This window comes from Anneissia japonica, unplaced genomic scaffold (assembly GCF_011630105.1).
Source record: "Anneissia japonica isolate Jap-2015-1 unplaced genomic scaffold, ASM1163010v1 scaffold69_len1423075_cov170, whole genome shotgun sequence".
Classification (NCBI taxonomy): domain Eukaryota; kingdom Metazoa; phylum Echinodermata; class Crinoidea; order Comatulida; family Comatulidae; genus Anneissia; species Anneissia japonica.
In genome coordinates this window covers 1-20,720 of record NW_022748202.1, presented here as the reverse complement: position 1 = coordinate 20,720, position 20,720 = coordinate 1, and the positions used below count along the sequence as shown (strand labels likewise).

General features: G+C 32.7%; 1 protein-coding gene across 1 annotated transcript in view; it reads right to left on the bottom strand.

Moving 5' to 3' along the window:
* LOC117120734 overlaps positions 1-19,306 on the bottom strand; it is a 28,254-nt gene extending 8,948 nt beyond the window's left edge. The window contains exon 1 of the mRNA XM_033265803.1: positions 18,829-19,306. Within this exon, the coding sequence (XP_033121694.1) occupies positions 18,829-19,186 (358 nt within the window). The 5' untranslated portion in view covers positions 19,187-19,306. The remainder of the gene's footprint in view (positions 1-18,828) is intronic.
* Positions 19,307-20,720: the final 1,414 nt, after the last annotated feature.

Here is a 20,720-nt window from a genome sequence, read left to right as displayed (position 1 = left end):
TGTGGTCTAAAAGCACATTTTATACCATGTACTAAGCCATAAAAACCCTCCCTGTGAACCCTACAAAGTGAGTATTTATGCCAGGCCGTCGACCGATGGCTTCGTCAGCCTCTTGGCTTGGACCCTCCGTCAGACATGTCGGACCCCTTGATGGCAAATTTCTGGCGCCAACACTGCACATGTCCTGTACAGTACCCAGAAAAATAGCATCCATTCTTAATATAATTAGGCGTGTGATCCAACATGAGTAATTAATATTTAATTGTACTACTATTAATTCTCCAAGCTTATTTTGGAATAGATAACATTACTATTGACTTGGGAAATTGTGTAAGGTGGCAAATTGGATTTTTCAATTGGTTTCACACAGGGATATCGCAAAAAGTCTATTAAATTAAGAGCTACAGCACACATTAATAAATATTTCATCCTCTTAATATTTATAAAATAGATATTTTGAAAAATGGATATTATGGACTCATACTCTGGCCACAAAACAGCTTTCCTCACAATAGTGGCACATCTATGTGTGCACAGGGATTTCCTAATCACCCCTTAACCCATTTAAAATGTCTGAAGTAAAAAAAAAAATCTAGCAGATAAAAATACAGTACTTCATATCATGTTATATTTAAATGTTGATAAGTTGAAACAGTGATCTTAATGACATTGATAACTTAAGAAAAAAAATCAATATTTTCCAATAATTTCTGTAAAAACAACATCGAGAAATATAGGGTAAAATTATGTCTCAACACTTTGTAATAAACAGAGATAAACATCATCATCATCAACTATTACTATGCTTGAATAATTTGGCTCCAACCACAGTAATCAACAAGGCGTCATTACATACAGTATGCCTTTGAAAAGTTTATAATCCATTGGCACTTAATCAACATCATCTAATTTGTCCTAGTTTTTTCCACCCTAGAAAACAATATCACACAACAGAAAATACCATACAAATCAATGTCACATGCCTACGCCCATTGTTTTTTATTTTAAGCCCCATAAACAAATTTTAACAGTTGAAACTTTGAAAGAAGTGTATCTTTTGCAAGTTAGCATTTAGACAATGGCTCTTTATTGTAAAGTAACCAAACACTCAGACCTTTGCAGTAGGGTATGGAATCGTATCCTTAAAGCCATGACTACACCATAGCAACTCCATTCAATATAACAGATTAATTCCTGTTGGTGGAATTTCAAATTCGGTACTTGATATTAAACGATTTTGGAAGTTCGAAAACAATGCATATAATACTGTACTACCGTAACACAATTTGAGAAAATATACAAACATTTTAATGGCTGAATGGCAAATTTATGATCAAACTTTGGTAAACTGAAGGAAGATTTACAGCAAAAGATTAAACAGCTACTAGTATTAAGAAGGTTGAGTGGCCATACCCGACAGGAAAAAACCCAGTACAGTGGCTGCTTCTTTTCCCACCGTATATATGCCATTCTAAATTATGTTTTTCTTTCTGTCTGTAACATATCAAGTTAGCTTAAAACCATTGCATTTTAAAGAATTGTTATAGCTGTTGATATTTCAAACAATATACTTACAACTGACATTAAAATGACGCTATCTTATATAACATTATTGATAAACCTACAAACACTTTTTTTTTAGTAATGTATATAAAAAGTAGACATCATTCATGCAATAAAATTTTACAACGGTACATAATTAAATAACAATAAATTTTCTTCCTTTAAAATTTAATAACGCTATAAAATACAGTTTAAACACATAAAGAATTTAATGTATAACCTGATGTGTATGTATGTATTTTAGCCATGCACGTACAGAATGCATGTGCCGATAATAGTTGAACAACCGAATAATAATTTCTACATATGCATCTATAGCTTACGGCAACCGAGACAGGCGTGTTAATTACTGCAACCAGAAACATTAAGTTGCGTACCGTATAAAACAGCACTTTAAAGTATCTCTTAATTTTTTTCACTTTTTTAATGAGGCATCTTAAGTAATCAGTCAGCCTGACAAGTAACGTCAACGTTTCCATTTAGCCGTCTTTTATGGACTTTAGCAGAAGAGGTCAAGGGTACTCAAATGCAAGAGATGAAAATCTTGAATGACGGAATGCTGAACAGCTCGGGGTATTTGTAATGTGATTGACGATCTACTGTAACATCTTCAGGAGATAACCACTCGAGTTAGTTTACAAAATTAATGTGCTTTTACCATAATGAAATGTTATTATTTGCTTGAACTGTTATATATTCTGTAGATGTAATTCTGATAATAAAGCTCACAATATTTTCATTGATATTAAAATGAAAAGTGTGTTCACATTGATATTGGCACCCACATGCTTGGTACAAATGGGCATGCATTGATTTTTCCTACTGTATCGTCGTTCATACCTTTTTTTTATATATTTTGTGAGATCAGATAATTAAATAAAATGAGTAAATGAGCACTGACTCAAACCTATACGGCATCACATCCAAAGATGGAATTCAGAATGTTTATATTCTCAGCAATATAGATGGATGGTTGAATGCAAACAAAATATCTAGGCCTATGTCACCTCCTACTGTAAGAAAGAGAATCCTCCTTTAATAAAGGAATGAGTCATAAAAAAATATATTAACATCAAATCCAAGAGATCTGTAGATTACTCTAAGTAGCTTAATTGCCATGACAACATGCATCAAATAATGATATTTTGATTTCATAGAATATATTGACATTTGCCATGTTTAATGAAATTACACAAGAATGCAGACTTGGTTTATGTTCATTTTCATGCCGCTAATATCTTTGTTGTAAATATACAATTCATTACTGTACTGCATTTTCCATGTGCATCCAAAAGAAGTGACAGTTAATAATACAAAATATTGGTATTCTTCAGGCCTGTAGCAAGGGAGTTAAGGGGGTTACAATGACCCGCCCAAAAACTGGAGAAGGTCCGCATTAAAAACGAAAATTTGATATTCGTAAATATATTTACAATGTTCTTCAGAGTATCAAAGATCATACAAACCAGAGGTATTTCAAGTCGGCATTTCTTAAGCTTTTCCCAGCTAACAATATTACGTTATTGTACCATGATTTCCAAAGGGTCTACTTTCCACTGAAACAAACCTCCCACAAATTAAGTCACGCCACGGGCCTGTTCTTTAAAAAATACAATAACATAAAGAAGAGAAAATGGGCAATTACCCCAAATGTATGCTTTTATTCAAAGAAATGGCAAATCAGAGATTCAAAAATAGTATATTGTCCCAATACAGTACTACAGTCATCTTTAGAATGGTCTAAATTTCTACCTTCAATATTTTTTTATTTTTTCATTTATTCTGTAAAGTGCTGTGTACTATTGTCATGTAAATGCAATCAATTTCTGACTACTGAACTGCACTTTCTGAAACTTTAAACTGTAACAGAATATATGAATATAAAATATCATTTAATTACTCTAACAGTGCAGAATATTAAAATGTAAATTTCTTAAATTTCTTAATTTCTAGACCAATAATATGCAAGTGTACAGCACCACATCACAAGATTACATAAAATTATTCAATGTACTATATGATGAGTACACATACTACACTAATTATTCTGTATTTAAAAATTATATTTGAATTTGAAAAAAAATCTATAAAAAGTTATTACAGTAGTAATTAAAATGCACAAGGGTTATGATATCAGTGGTCAAATAGCTGTTGCTTGCCTTCCAATCTCAGGGTCCTGGGTTCAAATCCTGTTGCAGGATTTGTTCTCTCATGAACAAATGCAACTTATATTACAAATATAACATCTATTTATTAAGTGTATGGTTTCTTTCTTAAAAACTGACATTTATTATTTTTAATGAGAAGTTCTGACAATCATGGGAACTTTGGTAGATTTTGCCACAACATGTCATTGTAAATCTTCCCGCCATTCAAATGCGTAATAAAACAACAATGCAACGAATGCAGTGTGTAACTTTTGTGTTGGTATTTATAAATTACTGTAGTCTATGACATCTCATGACCATATATCAAACCGACATGAACAGCTACTGTGGAAGATAAAGTACCAATGCTATGTCGACAACCAACTCACAATTAGCATTAAGCTCAGACTTTTCATTATAGGTAAACTGTGTTTTCTGTCGCCTGCTTGGCTGGGCTTGCTCACTATTTCTATATTTTCGCTAGATCGACGGCATCTTATTTCCATGAAATGTCAATTTACCCTGTGGAGATAATTTCTCTGGCGATTTTGACCCATTTTCTGATATATGCTGACAACAGTGAATCACATTCTTCATCTGAACACAAAGTTTTAGAATTGATGAAACTGAGTTAGATAAATTTAAATCCCAAAAAACAGACATCCATACCTCATTTTTAGCAATTTACATTTATGTGTAAAAATTCAACCTGTAATTAGTATTTAAATGGAGAAAACAAAGCATAGAAACTTTGCAAACACACTATGTCGTCAGTACAAGACTAATCAATTTTCAATTAATTCAAAATGAAATGAAAACTATTAAATTACAGTACATGTACATCAAATTAAAATTTAAAACTTATTGTCAAGTACAGTATTTATAATTGTTTTTCTGTACATAAGTATTCATTCCATTTTCGATTGTGATCTGTTAAATATATTTTGAGTCCCTAATTGTTACCTTTAATAATCCTACTTTTCCTATTTCTTAGTCAATTTTCTTTAAAATGGTTTCATTCAAATTAATTCAAGCTTTTTAAGATTCTCTGGTTTTAAGAAAATCATGGTGTTTATAAATCATTTTCTAGATTTGGAGTGATTTTGAAAAATTTATAAAAGTTTAAGTTTCAAAAATTATGAGCACTATAGAAGTGAATATTATTTTTATCTGATCTGACATATTACTTTTTAGATTAATATTGAATTATAATTAATCATTATCACTGTATTGATTTAATAGGCTCCATAAAGTTTGAATGAAATTTATGGATGTATTTTATGAACCCATTAGTTTTGCACAGTAGTGACTAATGAGAAGATACTGTATATGGTTCAAACATTATGAAGATGACCTTTATAGTACTGCATCATAACAGCTCATCCTAATTGTATAGTATTTTATCTTTCTAGTAAAATTTGTACATCATTTACCTTTACAATAAATTTACAACAATATTTGAATGACAAGTGCCCCTGGAACTCCTAGGTACTTTATGCTTTCGAGACTCATCTCTATTTTCAGTTTAAGGGGTTGGACACTTTGTATAATGAATCATAAACTACAGATCACAGGAATTATATAACAAAACACCCCCTCTTTTATTCATCTTAATCTACAAATACTATTTACACTTTGTCATTATTATCTAATTAAATGAAGTGTTCATAACCGCTGGCATATAACGCATCTTACATACCATTTTCAGCTGATTTTCAACCTAAAAATCAATGACTAATGGCCACTGGTTTGTACTTCATGCTTAAATGAACGGGAATTGTAATCAGGTTAGAAAGCAGATGTTATCTAGTCATCCAGTGGAATTGCCTCTCAGGTACATTTGTCTTATTCTTTGTTGGCTCATAAAATTCTACAACTGTAGAAAACGAGCACTAAACCTGATTATTGGACATGTACTGTCAGCGTAAGGATATCAAGTCAAGAGTGATGTGTAAAAACTGCAATTATAATAAAATAATTTCAATGATTTCTTTTAAAATGCAGTAATTATAACTTGGTTTGCAAATTAAGAGTTTTAATTGTTGAAGAATCATGATTTTTGCTAACGGTATTGTCAATATAGCACCTTGCTTGGTTTAGGAAGGAACAAACCGTAGAAAAGATCAAGACTAACTGACTCCCACTAGGGTACATAAACACAGATCTCAATTTGGGGGTGATGGTATAAAACAAATCCATACATTAGTTTCTGGGGCTAACATCATATATTGAATGATTTTACCTTTCAAAAAAATGTCTACTAATTTTCAGGTGTATATACTGTAGACACCTGCTTTGATAACATTATATGTTCCTTAAATTTGGTTTAATGTATTAAGTTTTTAAATTATGGATTATTTCGCACCATATTTTTATTCCAATCTTAACGGTGGACCAACTGGTTTTTAAGACCTTGTACAGTATACAGTATGCATTAATCATTATTCTTAATAAAAACCTATGCTACATTAGCGAAACTTTAGTTAAAGCTCGGTTTCCATAGAATCGCTCACCCTGTTGGCAACAGTCGCCGACAGTTGTCGGGAAGGTTGAACCTGGTTTAACTTTTTTTAAATTTTTAACATTCAACCTTTCCAACACCTGTCGGTGACAGTTGCCAATAGGGTGAGCAATTCTATGGAAAATGATCTTCAGCAAAAAAATGGTTGTGTTGGGAAAATGGTAGCAACAGGGCTAAAATCTATGGGTAAAAGTAATATATAATATTATTAAAAGCTTGGAAAATTGCCTTTAGAAATATCAGGCAAGAAGTTTAGGTTACGTGTACAGTAGTTGGGCTTGAGTAACATAAAATATTGTATGGCCATATATTGTTGAGTGTGGTTCAACACATCCTAATGGCTTTTGTTTCAACCTAATATGCGCAAGCAGAATTTGCGTACTGTAATATTCAAGAAACAGATTACAAAGACATATCCTTTCAACTCATGGGACAACTTTATTTATATGCATGTCATTTAATTTTAAAGCGTATATAAATAGACATTTGATGGTAATACAAACACCTTACTTAGCACACTTCATGGCATCCCTATAGTAACACTTCCTGAACAGCTACAAACAGGTGAGGACAAAGTTCATTCTTGAATTTGGGTTTGAAAGTCATTGGAGATAAAGTTAATTGCAGTTAGCTGTGTTAAATACTGTAGGGGAGCTTCACTGATTCTGTGGTGTTCCTTTCAATCTGAACTTGGACAGTCTTTGTCCAAGAAAATGTCTCATTACATCAAACGGATATTTAGGGTTGCTCAAAGAATGCAAAAGTACAGGAGTAAAATAGGTTGACATTGCACATCAGCCAACTCCCAGGATCTAGTAATTTCCCCCCTCTCCCTCCCTACACAGTACCATCTAATTCAGAGCACTTCATCTCCCAAATGCCATCCCCTTATTACCATCAACTTTTAACCAACTAAAAATGAATAAGGGGGAAATTATTCTTTCAAAATCATTTCTCAGTTTTCTTCTGTCGCTCCATCTCCCTCCCAGTTTCAAGGTAACACAATGATTAAAAATTATTGTTTTAAAAGTTCAATGTATCCCCATGACACAGATTGATGTTGCAGTGGCCTTATTTATTGTTTTATACAGTAGTAATAATTCTTAAAATTTACAACGTTCATTTTGAAAAGAAGTGCCACTCTTTACTTTGCAAAAGTGGCCTAAAAAAGAAGTCCATCTAAAGTTCGCAAAAAAATATGCCTACTGTATGGCTTCAATTAGAGGTTTTACGGTAGCATATGAACATTGGCCTCTTGCATATTTTTTTTACTCATCATGAAACTGATGAAAACATTTATGGTACCATAAAGATCCCATATGTATCATGGTAACATTTATTTTTAGAGTAAATGAACACAAAGTTCACAGATTCCTAGGACAAGCATCCACATCATAACATCTTGTGCTGCTCACTGCAGGCATTGGTAATGGTCTGTAAATGGGGCAATCTGTCATTTGGTGCCAGCACAGCTATCAACACCATTACCCACTCTGAGCAAGCATGTATTTCTGTCAGTCTCTATTAGGACCAGTATCATTTTATCCACTCATAATGTATAAGTACTAATCTAACTGACAAATTATACATTAAGGACATCAATCTGTCTTTATAACACAGCATTGGATTGGACTTCCCAATGCAGTATTGTCCAATAGATATACTGTACTATAATATAATTAAATAGTTTGTAGGCTATATATCTATACTTTACACAAGCTGTTCTACAGTACAGTACAAAATTTGTATACAATAAAATCATTGTTTACAAATTCTTAGAACATTTTATGGTAGCATTTTTAAACAATTAGGGTTCCAATATATTGTAAAATGGTAATGGCCCGATAGAATATTTATAGAGCGCCTTCCACTATAAATTCATCTATACTGTAGGCACTGAAAGACAGCCAAGCTATTTGATTGGTTTATGGTTAAAAATCAAGCTCACTTGAAAACCATAAAACTTCTCTAGTTGAAAGAGACTGAATGGTTGTGAACACTCTGTTGTTAATAACAAACCCACAAGAAGCTTTAAATTACTATGAGCCTACTGTATTATCTAATTCAAATACAAACCACAAGTTATAGTGTTGATGGGATACAAGATGGATCGCTATGGCAACAGGGATGTACTTATAATAGCAGAGACCACTGGGACAGGTGATGTGTTGGCAAAAGTGTCAGTCAACTGAATGTTGCCAGGGTATTCTACTCCCCGGGAAAAGTATGGATGGATGATTGGGAATTTTACATATGAATCAAGAGAAGCAATCACCTGCAAAAACATGGGCAAAACCACAAACAACACAAGACCAACAAAAGAACAACATACCAATGATAATGTTATAGTATTACATTATGGTTTTGCAAAGATAAACTACTAAAATTAGACTTTGAAACCAACAAAATGGGAGTTTTAAATTATATATTTGAGCATCAAACCAAATACTGTAAAATACTACAGGGTTGTAAATGTTAAGATTACACATAAGAAACGCACCTATTTACAGTACCAAACATAATAAAAGCCTCTCAAATACAGTAGTAGGGGATGCAGCTTGAATATGTATCCTACCATGTGAATCTGTAGAGGTCTGCAATATGGTACATCATTTGTTATCGTGATTTATTATTCGTAATTCTATATTGTCATCATCATGCCTATAAAAAATGTTTGTTTTTGACCATAACAAATTGCTTTATAGTACACAATCACTCAGACAAGTTAGATGAGGTATGTGACTCTGAGACTCCTGAGGGCCCCCCCCCCCACACTTCCATGAAGCGCTCTCTTTTCCTTCTTTATATTGACAGTTATTGTATGATAGTTAATACATTCGAAGACTACAAAATTTAATTAGGAAGTTATCTTGTAAATTGATATCATTATTACTTCCTTTCCATGCCAAACAATCTAGAGTACTACTGTACTACGAGTTAACCAGCCAATTATTACCTGATGACAACATAATTCAATTAATTATCAATCATGATATCAATAGGTTAATTGTGTTTACATCATGACATAAACAGAATTCACCTTAAGCAAAATATATAGGCATACAGTAATTGGCAATGTCCATTACCAAATAAGCACTTGACTTACGTTACGTACTGTATCTGTGACTGCATTTCTACAGCACTCTTAACTAATACTGTATTTTAGATTGCCAATGATGAAATATGCTTTCAAGTGAAGACAGATGAATAAAGGGTGCAAAGCAGCACTAAGAGCAGGAATATAAAAATTTGACAGAATAATTAAAGATGAGTATTAAAACTACAAATCCTATTAATTTATTATATAAATTATGAAGGTGGTACTATACTACATACACTGTACCAGCAGCTTAGCGACAGTAGCCGCAGAAATACTTGTTGGTCCCTAGTTTAATAGCATCATTTCTCTCCATGTGTTTCAATTATAGCAATGTCCCATTAAAACGGCGCCTGTATGAATATGCAAGTTAATGTTACAATAACCCACTATGCTTTATAACCTATGTTTTAGACATTCATTAGTCCCCTGTGCAATACTGTATACTGCAGACCATGGGAATGGTAACAGTGTAGTACAACCTTCAGAAAAAACCACGAGATTGTCTTTTGGAGACCAAGGTGTGTACTGCCAAAATTCAACCACCAGAACTTCCTTCACTGGAAATATATCTCCTTGTGTTTTTTACACATGAGAAATCTACTGTACTGTATCAAGGTAACAGAAATTCAAGAAGGTACAGTGTAGTTCCTGTTACAATTTACAGGTTCTTGGAGAACTTATCAATCTTTGTAAAACAATATGGAGAAAGGTCAATAAAATGAAATAGTAAGAAATCAATTTGCTAACATGAGCACAAATCGGAAATCTGATATCGTCTACAGTATGTCTGCTTTTACAAATAAGAGCCCAATCACACTTAATACTTACGTCAGCTCAGGGCCACCTACAGTATTTTCAATCAATATATTCCGACTCTACAGTTGACTCAGGTCCCGTAATGTGGGACATGAACCGACTCATCTTCATAGGTGAACATAAACTGAACTTGGCTAAGTCTAGGTCGCCAAGGTCGCTTTAATAGCGGTCAATCTTGACATCTTACTATATACTATAATAATCCCGGCAAAACTCGGCGCAAAGGAAGAAGTGTGAATGTTCACATTGAGACTTTAAGTCAACTTAAAAATACTAACCGCGAACGGAATGTTTGTTTTGAGTCGGCCGTATAGTTACAGCAGCCTTGGGCCGATATAATTAAGTGTAACTGGGCTCAACCTTGCAGTACTATTAGGCCTACAGCTATTGTAACCAATAAACTTCAACAATAAAGTTTCAATTATATTATGTTCAACAAGAAAACATTTCCTTGGCAATTCGATATACAAGACAATCTATAAATATTGGGCTCATTGGAGCATTAATTCTAAATACGTTAACTGTATTTTGTGTAGAGTAATCATTAAAAATAATCACACTGTAGGTCTACTACACTCAGCGGGTGTCAAACCATTTTAGGACTTCTGAATAACGAAAATACTGTTGGGTCACCCATGCTAATTAGAACACCTATCCATCTACTCACTCTAAGTGTACCGTAGTTGTTTACCTTTTTATAATGGACAAAATTAGCTGTCCAGGTGTGTAAGCTGGTGAATGCATATCTACGCCTATGTTGTCCATGTCAACTGTCTTTGGTGTACACATTCTTTTCTGTGTACATTGACTGAACATACAAAATACATTAGCAGCATTGTCGGTTGCTACCATACCAACTTGAACATAGTTCCATCAAAGTTGATGTACTTAAGGCGTATTTGCCATGCCTTCAAGAATGAACATCGTCATAAATACGAGGAGCGAAGAAAAACATTTAAACAAAATAAGTTGTTGATTGTCCCCTCCCTACATAAAAATATACCTGACCAATTTTTAAAATTTTTTATTTTCACCAAAACTCATTTGTTTGTTTGTATAAATTCTACAATGGGGGTAAAATCAAAACACTATGTACAATGGAAGCCACCATTTACAAAAGGCCTTGCACTCCATGGGGATTTGAAGACTTGGCATGCACAGTACAGCATCAATGGGGTGGTTTCACATACTGATTAAAAAAACAACAACAACAACAACAAAAAGTACATTACATCTATACTGTACTCCCTCTGGTGTATTTCTAGTATAGTATTACATGTATTTATTTAAGAACCTTCTTCCTCAGGCCATTATTTTATCATTGGATGCTTTCAGTTGAACTCCAGTGAATGTTTGTGCAGCAAATACCCATCACACAGCTGAAATCCACTACAAACATATATAGTACTGTAGGCCTACTAATATCATTCATTGTATTAATAGATTTTGTTCCACCTTTAAGGGATGACATTTATAGAATATAATCATAAAATTATTTTAGGCTTACAGTAGATGGATGATTAAATTTATTGCTTAGCTTCATTCAGTAAAATTTTGCCAAGGCTCAAAATGTTCTTAATTTGTTCTCATTTTAAACACTTTTCAAACATAGAAAATTATTATTGTACAGCAAAAATGGGCTCTGAAAAAAATTCCCTGGAAAAATTTCCCCAGAAAAAAGGCCTGGTAAAAATGGCCCCAAATGACAGTATACACCTGATTATAGGGACTATACAATTACATAGTCACACCTACATTACTGCACATAAGGGACAGATATAATTTATAAAAACCTCATTTGACATTTTACCTCAGCCTCAATTTGTTCTTAATTTTTAAGCAATTTCATCCTCAGTGATCTTATAAAATGTGTTCTTATAAAAAAAAGTGTATTATAAATGGAAAATTGAGGGGCACCATGCTGTAAGTATCCTCTGAGATTGATGTACAGCTCTTTATAACTCCACGTTATTTATATTATTATCATTATGTAAACAAGCACTGCGCAGTACTGTAGATGAGGTATTGTGTGTACTTTAGAATTATAAACAGCAACAATTTAGGTTTTTTTTAATCACTCATACTGCTCTGCTCAGGGAAATTATACATTGTTGAATAAACTACTGTACTACAGTTGTCTATTATCAGAAAATGCAGGTAACCAATAGACACAAAGAAATTACATTAAAATCAAGTAACAGTAGATGGAGACCAAAATAAGTTAGAAAACACACTAGGCAAAGCCAGATATTAAAATAAATATTAAGAATAAAATGAAATGGCAGATAAAATTCCTGCATTAATAACTACTACACACAGTAAACATGTAACAGTAGAAGTTATATTTATTTTAAAATATTCCTACCTGCATAACAAAAATCAGTTTCTATTCCTTTAATTGAAGTTTAATTGTGAAATACACTTTCTACAGTATAATCAGTTAATACTATATATATTTTACTTGACTAATGTAACAGATTGTTTAATACTAGCATTTGATGCTGTAAATAATTTAGCTTGACCCCTAATTCACCTTTCGGTAGTTATCAGTCAGTTGAAAGGCGGATTCCAAAATGGAAGTCAATTTGATTTTATGACAAAGATTCTTCCAACAGGAAGTAAGGTGCATCTTTCCATCTAGCGGATTTTCTTTCAGTCTCACTCTTTAGAGTGGTGTCTATTGTTGCAAGAGAATAACCTGTGAATGATTCCAGTAGGGTGATTCCGAACAACATTATTTACATCAGCCTTGAGTACACAATGTGATTACAGACGAATTGTATGTAGTAGGGGATCTGTTGCGATCGAAGGCCAGGAAATTAATAAGCTTTCTAAACAATTGTTGATCGTCTATTGGCTGTAAATGTATGACTAGTATTAACTATAAGACTTGGGAAAATTATGTTTTTGACTGAATGCACTACTGTAGCTGTTATTATAGTAGATATAATGTTTAATTTTTATAAATAGTCAAATTTTGGGCATCTGATTTTATAAAAAAAATGCTACTGACAAACTTCTTCAACATCCAAATGATCATAGATTTGTGCATTTTTTTTGCTTTTACTTGCATTATTAATACTAAAGCTATAATTCATGTAAACATTATCATATACTATATACTACATAATTATAGGCCTATGTATTTAAATTTGATATGGACCACACTGAAAATACCTTAATTTGTGAGCTCTCAGATCTTTTTGGATTTGAGTTTATGAATTCTTTTTTTTTATAATAATATCTTTTCTAATATTTAAAAAAAAAATATTTTACAAAATAATACAAACATAAAATCATGCTGTCAAAAATGACAACTTGGGAAAGTTAAGGAAGTTTATCCTGAGCTAAAGAGACTTATAAAGCATTGGATATAGTACAGTACATTTTTATACCAACACAGTATAACGGAGTAGAGACTCTCTACTGTACAAATGTAAGAAAGAGACCTCAACATACTGCAATAGTTTTATGTCTAATTTTCTGGTTCAGTAAATTAGAAACAGGTTCAGTGACAGAGCAGGCACTATGCGAAAGAGGTCATGGCAAATTCTATCAAAGGATTCTATCAAATGGCAGTGCTGTATGTACAGTAGATGAAAAATTATAGAATTAGCAGAAGTTCAGCTACAGTATATCATCATTGTCATCTATTTCTTTGTCTGTTGTGTCACAGTTTTGTATTCCCTGACAAGTAGTCAGAAAATCTTTCATATCCATCTGAAAAATGGGATCTTTTGGATTTGTCTTGTATTACAGTAGATGTGAAAAAATAATGAAGGTAGTACCGATAACCCTCCAAAAAAAAAATGTAAATAAACACATGTTTCGACAGTACAGCAAAATTGGCCATATTATTATAAAGAATAGTATGAGAATATACAATTTCAAGAGCTAAAGTTTAATATCAAATGCTTGCAGTACAGTACACCACGTACAGGTAGATAGTGGTGAAACAGGTTGTTTACAAATCTACAAACCAGAGTTTCTGTCTTTCAATTTTTTTTTTCTAGCTTAAATACGGTGTCTTGGCATGAAACTTGTTTATTTTTTTTTCTCCAGTAATAGATTAAATAGATACAAAGAGATACATTTAACAAGAACCCAGTAGATAGCACTAAAGTGACATGTATCAGGCTCCCTTGCAGCTTTTTAAAGCTGTTAATGTTGGATATTCACCATTGAGGCTTGTATTGTCCTGAAATTGAAAAATACCCTTCACTCAAACTTGTTACAGTATGTATCTAGCTGAGTTTTGCCTTACAGTATACATGAATATATTTTCATCAAAATATACAAACAGTGTAGATAATTGTGAAGATTAAAGATTGTGTACCCCTCCAATTTATCTCACAGAAATAAGAATAATATTAAATACAGTAAATCTACATTTAAATATTACTTAATTTGGTATGTTTTTTTTAGATTGATACTTTAACAGCAAAATATTCTAATCTAACTATCTGTCGTTGCTATATAAAAGGCTGGAAACTTAATAGAGACCCCCAGCTTTGGAAACAGTACAGTATAGGAAAGATGCTTTTCACAAAAAGCGGACAAAGTTTAACATTAAAAAGCACGCCATCTGTCATACTGATGTGAAGTTACCAAATAAATTCTAAAAAAAAAACAAAAACAAAAAAACTACTGTAATACTGTACATTCATTTTTCACTAAGAAACCTTTTATTGTACCTTGTAATGTCTTTTAGGGTCTTCTCATGACAAGGGTCTGTACAGTACAATCTAGACTTGACCCGGGCTAATCAATGTAAGATATTCTAAAAAAATTGTTAATTTTTGTAAATATTTTTGCATAATTATGTTAAGCCCATCAAAGCTTTGGCATATTGTGCTTCAGAAAAGAACATTATTATTACTACAGTATTCCGAAATTAAAATTAGCTACCATTACCATGCTTAGTAGATAATAGGATTGGTATTAAAAAGCGATTTGTGGCAGACAATGGATGGAATTAGCTTAACTACTGTACCATTTTGTAAGGAACAATTAACACGATCAATACAGTGGCAGTACAATGGTGTTTACTGTATGGTAGGCAACTAGCCTGTGGCCTGCTAAACTGTACAGTAGGCCTACGGTATGGTAATGGTAGCAAACTAAAGTGGTTGGACAAACCGCAGATCCTATACAAACCATGGCTCCAATAAACATAACACATCTTATAAAAACTTATAATTCACATAATTATTTTTAAAGACATACATATTTAATCACATATTATGTTATTTAAAACTAAAGTACAGAAAAGCACAGCACAGATTAATAGATTCATAAAGTGGGTTTTGCATTTTTCTGTTTTTGTCTACAGTTACAGTACACCTCCAACAGAAGATAATATACAAACCAGGTAATTATTCATTTTCTTATTGACCAGTTATGGAATGGATCTGTTATTGCAAATATCTGAATTATATATTATCACCATCCAATTAAAATGAATTAAGAAAGAAATAGGAGTAACCACACAATAATCAACACATTCAACATTATAATTTTCTCAGTGTAATAAAAAATAAATTGTGTGAATACAATGGCAGTAGGTACATAATATACTGTACACAGAATTCACATTGAATTGTGATTTATAATTTAGTTTACATTAAAAACTTAATTTATGAAAATATTAGAAAATAGGAAGATTTTGATAATTGCTTTTATTGAAATGTGCAGTACAGTAGATAACATTATTCTTTTACATAATAGTACTAAATATTCACCTTAGCTTAGTTGTTGAACATCCATACATAAATTAGTACCCAAAATTTATAAAAAGAAAAACACGTAAAATATAATATTATATGTTTTTTTGATAATTTCAGCCGCACCAGTACGGCCTAATTATAAATCAACAAGAAATAAACTGAGCGCGGTTATAAATAATACAGTGAAATATATCTTATTATAAATTAACAAAAAGAAATTTACTGAGAGCGGTTATAAATATACAGTGAAGTATATCGCTCAAACAGCTGTTACCCAGTACAAAAGTACATAGCCACTGATGTCGGCACGTAGGCTGAACCTAAATAAAGTTAAGTGTCGAATGACAAGAACATCATTTTGAATAACTACAACACAAGCTATTCAGCTTGGTAATCTTTAGCAGTATTGTCCTTTTAGTATTGTCTGACCCACAATACAAATTGTATATCAGAGATACATTATCAACAAAACATTGCTTTTGTCTGCTGGTAACTATGTCAGTAATTTCCACAATAACAGTTACCAGTTAAATATGAAGTGATACTGTATGTTCCTATTTTAAGTACTGTACCTGTATTGTTATATCTTTGAAACGATTAAAAAAGCTCCACACAAAAGGAAAATTTATGTACAGTAGGATGAAGTTTTCAACATCAATCTATCCAATTCAAACATAAGGATTAATATTTCATAGCTATATTTTATACCATTGTGACAATGAAGTTTTATCGTATTGTATAAGAAATCAACAACAATCATATTATATTGTCATATTATTCCTGCACTTTTGTTATAATTAATTATTACATTTATATTAATTCAGTTTGTTTTAGGTTTAAGTGAGGCACATTATGACAGTGCATTGTGTGATAAATAAGCAGATTTATTATTAAATTTAAAGATTGTAAAAAAAATAAAGTGACAATATATCATGTGAAAACCATTTTGAGATAAATGTAGGATATTATTATTATGCTACATGCTGGGGAAAAAATTCACAGATGTCACAATTTTCTTGAGGGGTCAATAATCTTCCTAGAATGGAAACTGGTTGAGGTCTGTTTACTGGGTAGCTTTCAAATAGAATAGGGATTACAGCAAGAATTCCCTCTGTCTGCTATATATTTTGTGTATCCACAAGCCATTGATGTATAATAAAGATGTTAACCACAGGTTCCTTTATTGGGGAGCGTTCGATTTGCGCGAAAACACGACTCTAGAACTGATTCAATCATGCATGACCATCCTACATTCTCGGCACAACGTAGATCTGGCGTCCTAGAATCCACACGACAAGCAGAACTTGTGTATGCAAATCCATGTTAATGTCAGACAGATCCCAAACAGGCTAATGTTATTTCATGTTTTTACAATGGGTGCACATTGGAATGAGTCTCCTTTTTAGCTTAAAGGTTAAATTAGATCTGGAAAAATCATTGAACCCTCCACTCCACCCATGCATCTCCCATAACCCCAACATTTAAAGATTCCTACAGTAGATATACAACTGCTTCTTGTGAAAGCAAAATGGAATGGGATACTGTATACTGTACATGATTCAGGATAACATATGAAATCTTCAAGCATGGTATCTTTTTGAATTAACGTCACTATATGATACAAGGAAATTGTTTCACACTTTATGTTTCATATTACTTTCAACAAAACAATGGTTGATGCCAGGCTTGGGTGGGATAAAAAAAATATATTAAAAATACTGTACCCCAGTTTTTTTAAATGATTAAAAAAAATTGTATTTCAACCATTCCTTATTATATTTTTAAACATCCCTTCAATGTTTTCAACTGTACTGTACATAAAATATCTATTTTCTTATGGAGGGGCCTGGCATTGGATTAGGGTCGTAGCGGCAGCGAGGGAAAGCTCAAAATGTCTGGAACGCCAGTAGCGTTATACCGATTGATTGGGATACGGTACAGCGTTGGTCAATAGCGTTTATATCGTACTAGTCAATTCTAGTATGTTTCACTCAGATTTTATTTGATCAGGCAAGTGTTTCAAAATAAAGAGAAATGTATAATTTTCATAATTGAATATTTTTTATTTCTCGTTGTCTTCTTGGCCCTGGTTAATTAAAGATCGATTTGTTTACAGATTGATTACAGATTGAAACAATCTTGTATGTACATGAAATAATTGAATTATGATATGATTAAATTGATATTATATGTTATCAGTTCAGATTTTTATGTATAATGAACTTTTGTTTTATATTTCTTTCAGGACACAAACGGATTCAAACATGGGATCTGTCAATACTAAATTTACAATGTAATAAAATTTGATGAACGTGAAAAACATAGGTCTACACTTAGTGATACTGTACATTGTTGTCATTATTATTATTAATTTATTATTATTATTATTACTATTATTATTAGTATTATTGTTAATAATTATCAATCATCTTCAAATGCAATGACAAACAGATGTTCATTCACTAAAGAACAAACTGAACACAAGTTAGTGAAATTCGAATAAACTAAAGAAGCGATTTAAAAATTACCATCCGTCTCTGTAAGAAAATACTGTACAAATTGCTGCGTATCGACTCGCAGCCGCTCCGATCATACTCCCTGGCATTAACGTTTCTTTTTTATCTGACTCCTGTAGTTATGATGATTGATACAATTTACAGTAATAATAGTTTGAACAATGTTGAGCTATAGTTCCCCATGATATGAGCTAATAATGTACTTTGTACTTCTGTATCTGCATCATGTTTTTTTAAACAAACAACTCAAAAACGAACAAATAGACAAAAATGTGATTAGAGACTATAAATATAATATCGGCCCTCGCCATGCTGCCGTCAGCCTTAACTTGCTTGAAAAATTATTTAAAGTATCAAACTTGAAATGGATCTTTTTACAATAGTTGCTATGCCAGTTATATTATAACAAAATATAGCATGTCCAAACTGTCCAACTTACCAAGATTATGGATTGTGAAGTTCCTCGGTGGCTTTAGTACTCTCCTTGAGAAAGCTTCTCGTAGACCATCCAGTCCCTTTTCTGTTCCTTGCACGAATAATGTTCCAGGTTCAAACCAGCCTAAATAAGTTAATTCCCTCATGGATTCAGCGAGCGGTTTGTTCCATAAATTAAGTTTGTTCTCACGCTGAAAGTCGCGAAAGACATCACGGCCAGTCCCGCGACGGGACGCTTTCTGCCCGATGTCACTATCATCTCGACTGGTTACTGGGGCTAAAAGGATCGCAATAGAACCTCCAGTTACAGTAACACATTTACCACCCCGTCGCAGTTCTGATGCACTGTTTCGTTGAGCCATTGTTTTTTCAGATCATTACCAAGTAATCTTTACAATATACATCAACCCTGTTCCATAACTTTGCTGCTATTTCCTGTCATAAAATCCTCGTTCCCCCTAATAATACCACCGCTTGCTCGATCTGCAAATACTCGGTACTCTCTCATAAGTTAGCGAACGCTGGTCTTTGTAAGTATATTACAACATAGAGGGCGCGATTCTATTTCACAAAACCAGGGAACAAGTTTTGGATTTCCTATAATATGCAATAGAGGATAACATAGGAAATTATTTCTCTACTTTTTTACTTTTCTTATTATTTTTTCTATATGACCTTTTACTGATTTTTTAAATGACATGGTCTGTGTTACTTTACTTGCGTTCACATCTAGATATGTCCTGATGTTTATTCATACAATAGGTTGTATGACATTTGTTTAATACTTTCCTTGCGGTGCCTTTTTTAATTTGAATTGTTCATAACTATTTTTATTTCCCGTAAGAAATATTAAGTTAGTAAAGTTATTGCCTATATTGCCGGTGAAAATGTTATAGAAGAAATGTTGCTGTAATTGGAAATGTATTCTTCCATAGGCCAATATATCCAAAATTCACGAAAACCTATCTAGGGGAAATTTTGATAGGAGCCTTTGAATTTTATTAGGCTTTATGTACAATTTTCAGCTATAATTTTAACATGGGTATAAGTTCACTCCCGACTTTTAGTAAGATGTTTGGTTCTAAGCAGTGGTGGCCCTGAAAATAATATTTGAAAGGAGTAGGTACAATAGCTCAACATTAAACATTCGAACCAACAGGCCGTCCTACAGCCTCGGTCAGGGTCCCAGAATGAAATTCCGAGATGGGGGTTTCATTAGATTTTATGGTTTATTAGGGTGACCCAAAATTGTGGTTTTAAACCACAATGTAAAACATTGGCAATCAAAATAACTTTGTGGATTAACAAATTAATATTGTTAATCCGACAACCTTTTGGTGTCAGGTGATGTGAGAAGATCCACGTTACCTGTCTCAGGAGAAAAACCCCCCCCCCACCCCAATGGCTCCACGTTCGTAGTTAAATGTCTGTAAATCAGCTAAGAAAACAACTTTCTTTTCGATCTGTGTCTGGTTGGTAGTTAATAAATTATTTGATCTTTCATAATACAAATTGAAAAACGTAATTGAATTAAAGACTCCCCCACCCCCACCAATGGTTGTAGATTTGACTGTATGAGAGACCTATGCTAGACCACCTGTGACAACTATATAATATAGGCTAGCCATATTTTCCGAAAGTCATATAGGGTCACTAATGATGCATGTATCATTAAAAGCTAAATATGAATTAGGTCTATAAAATAACAGTTCAGATACGATTATGAAATATATTGTTTTCCTGACCGTATTCAACGAAGTTTACATACTTTTATGCTTCTCTCTGTTATTTTCTAATGCTGCATGGTATAATGTCTCTACCCTTTAAGGCTTAGTCTTTGTAACGCATAGCCTATTTCTTTTTTGTTATTTATTGTGTTTCACAGTGGCGTAGAAA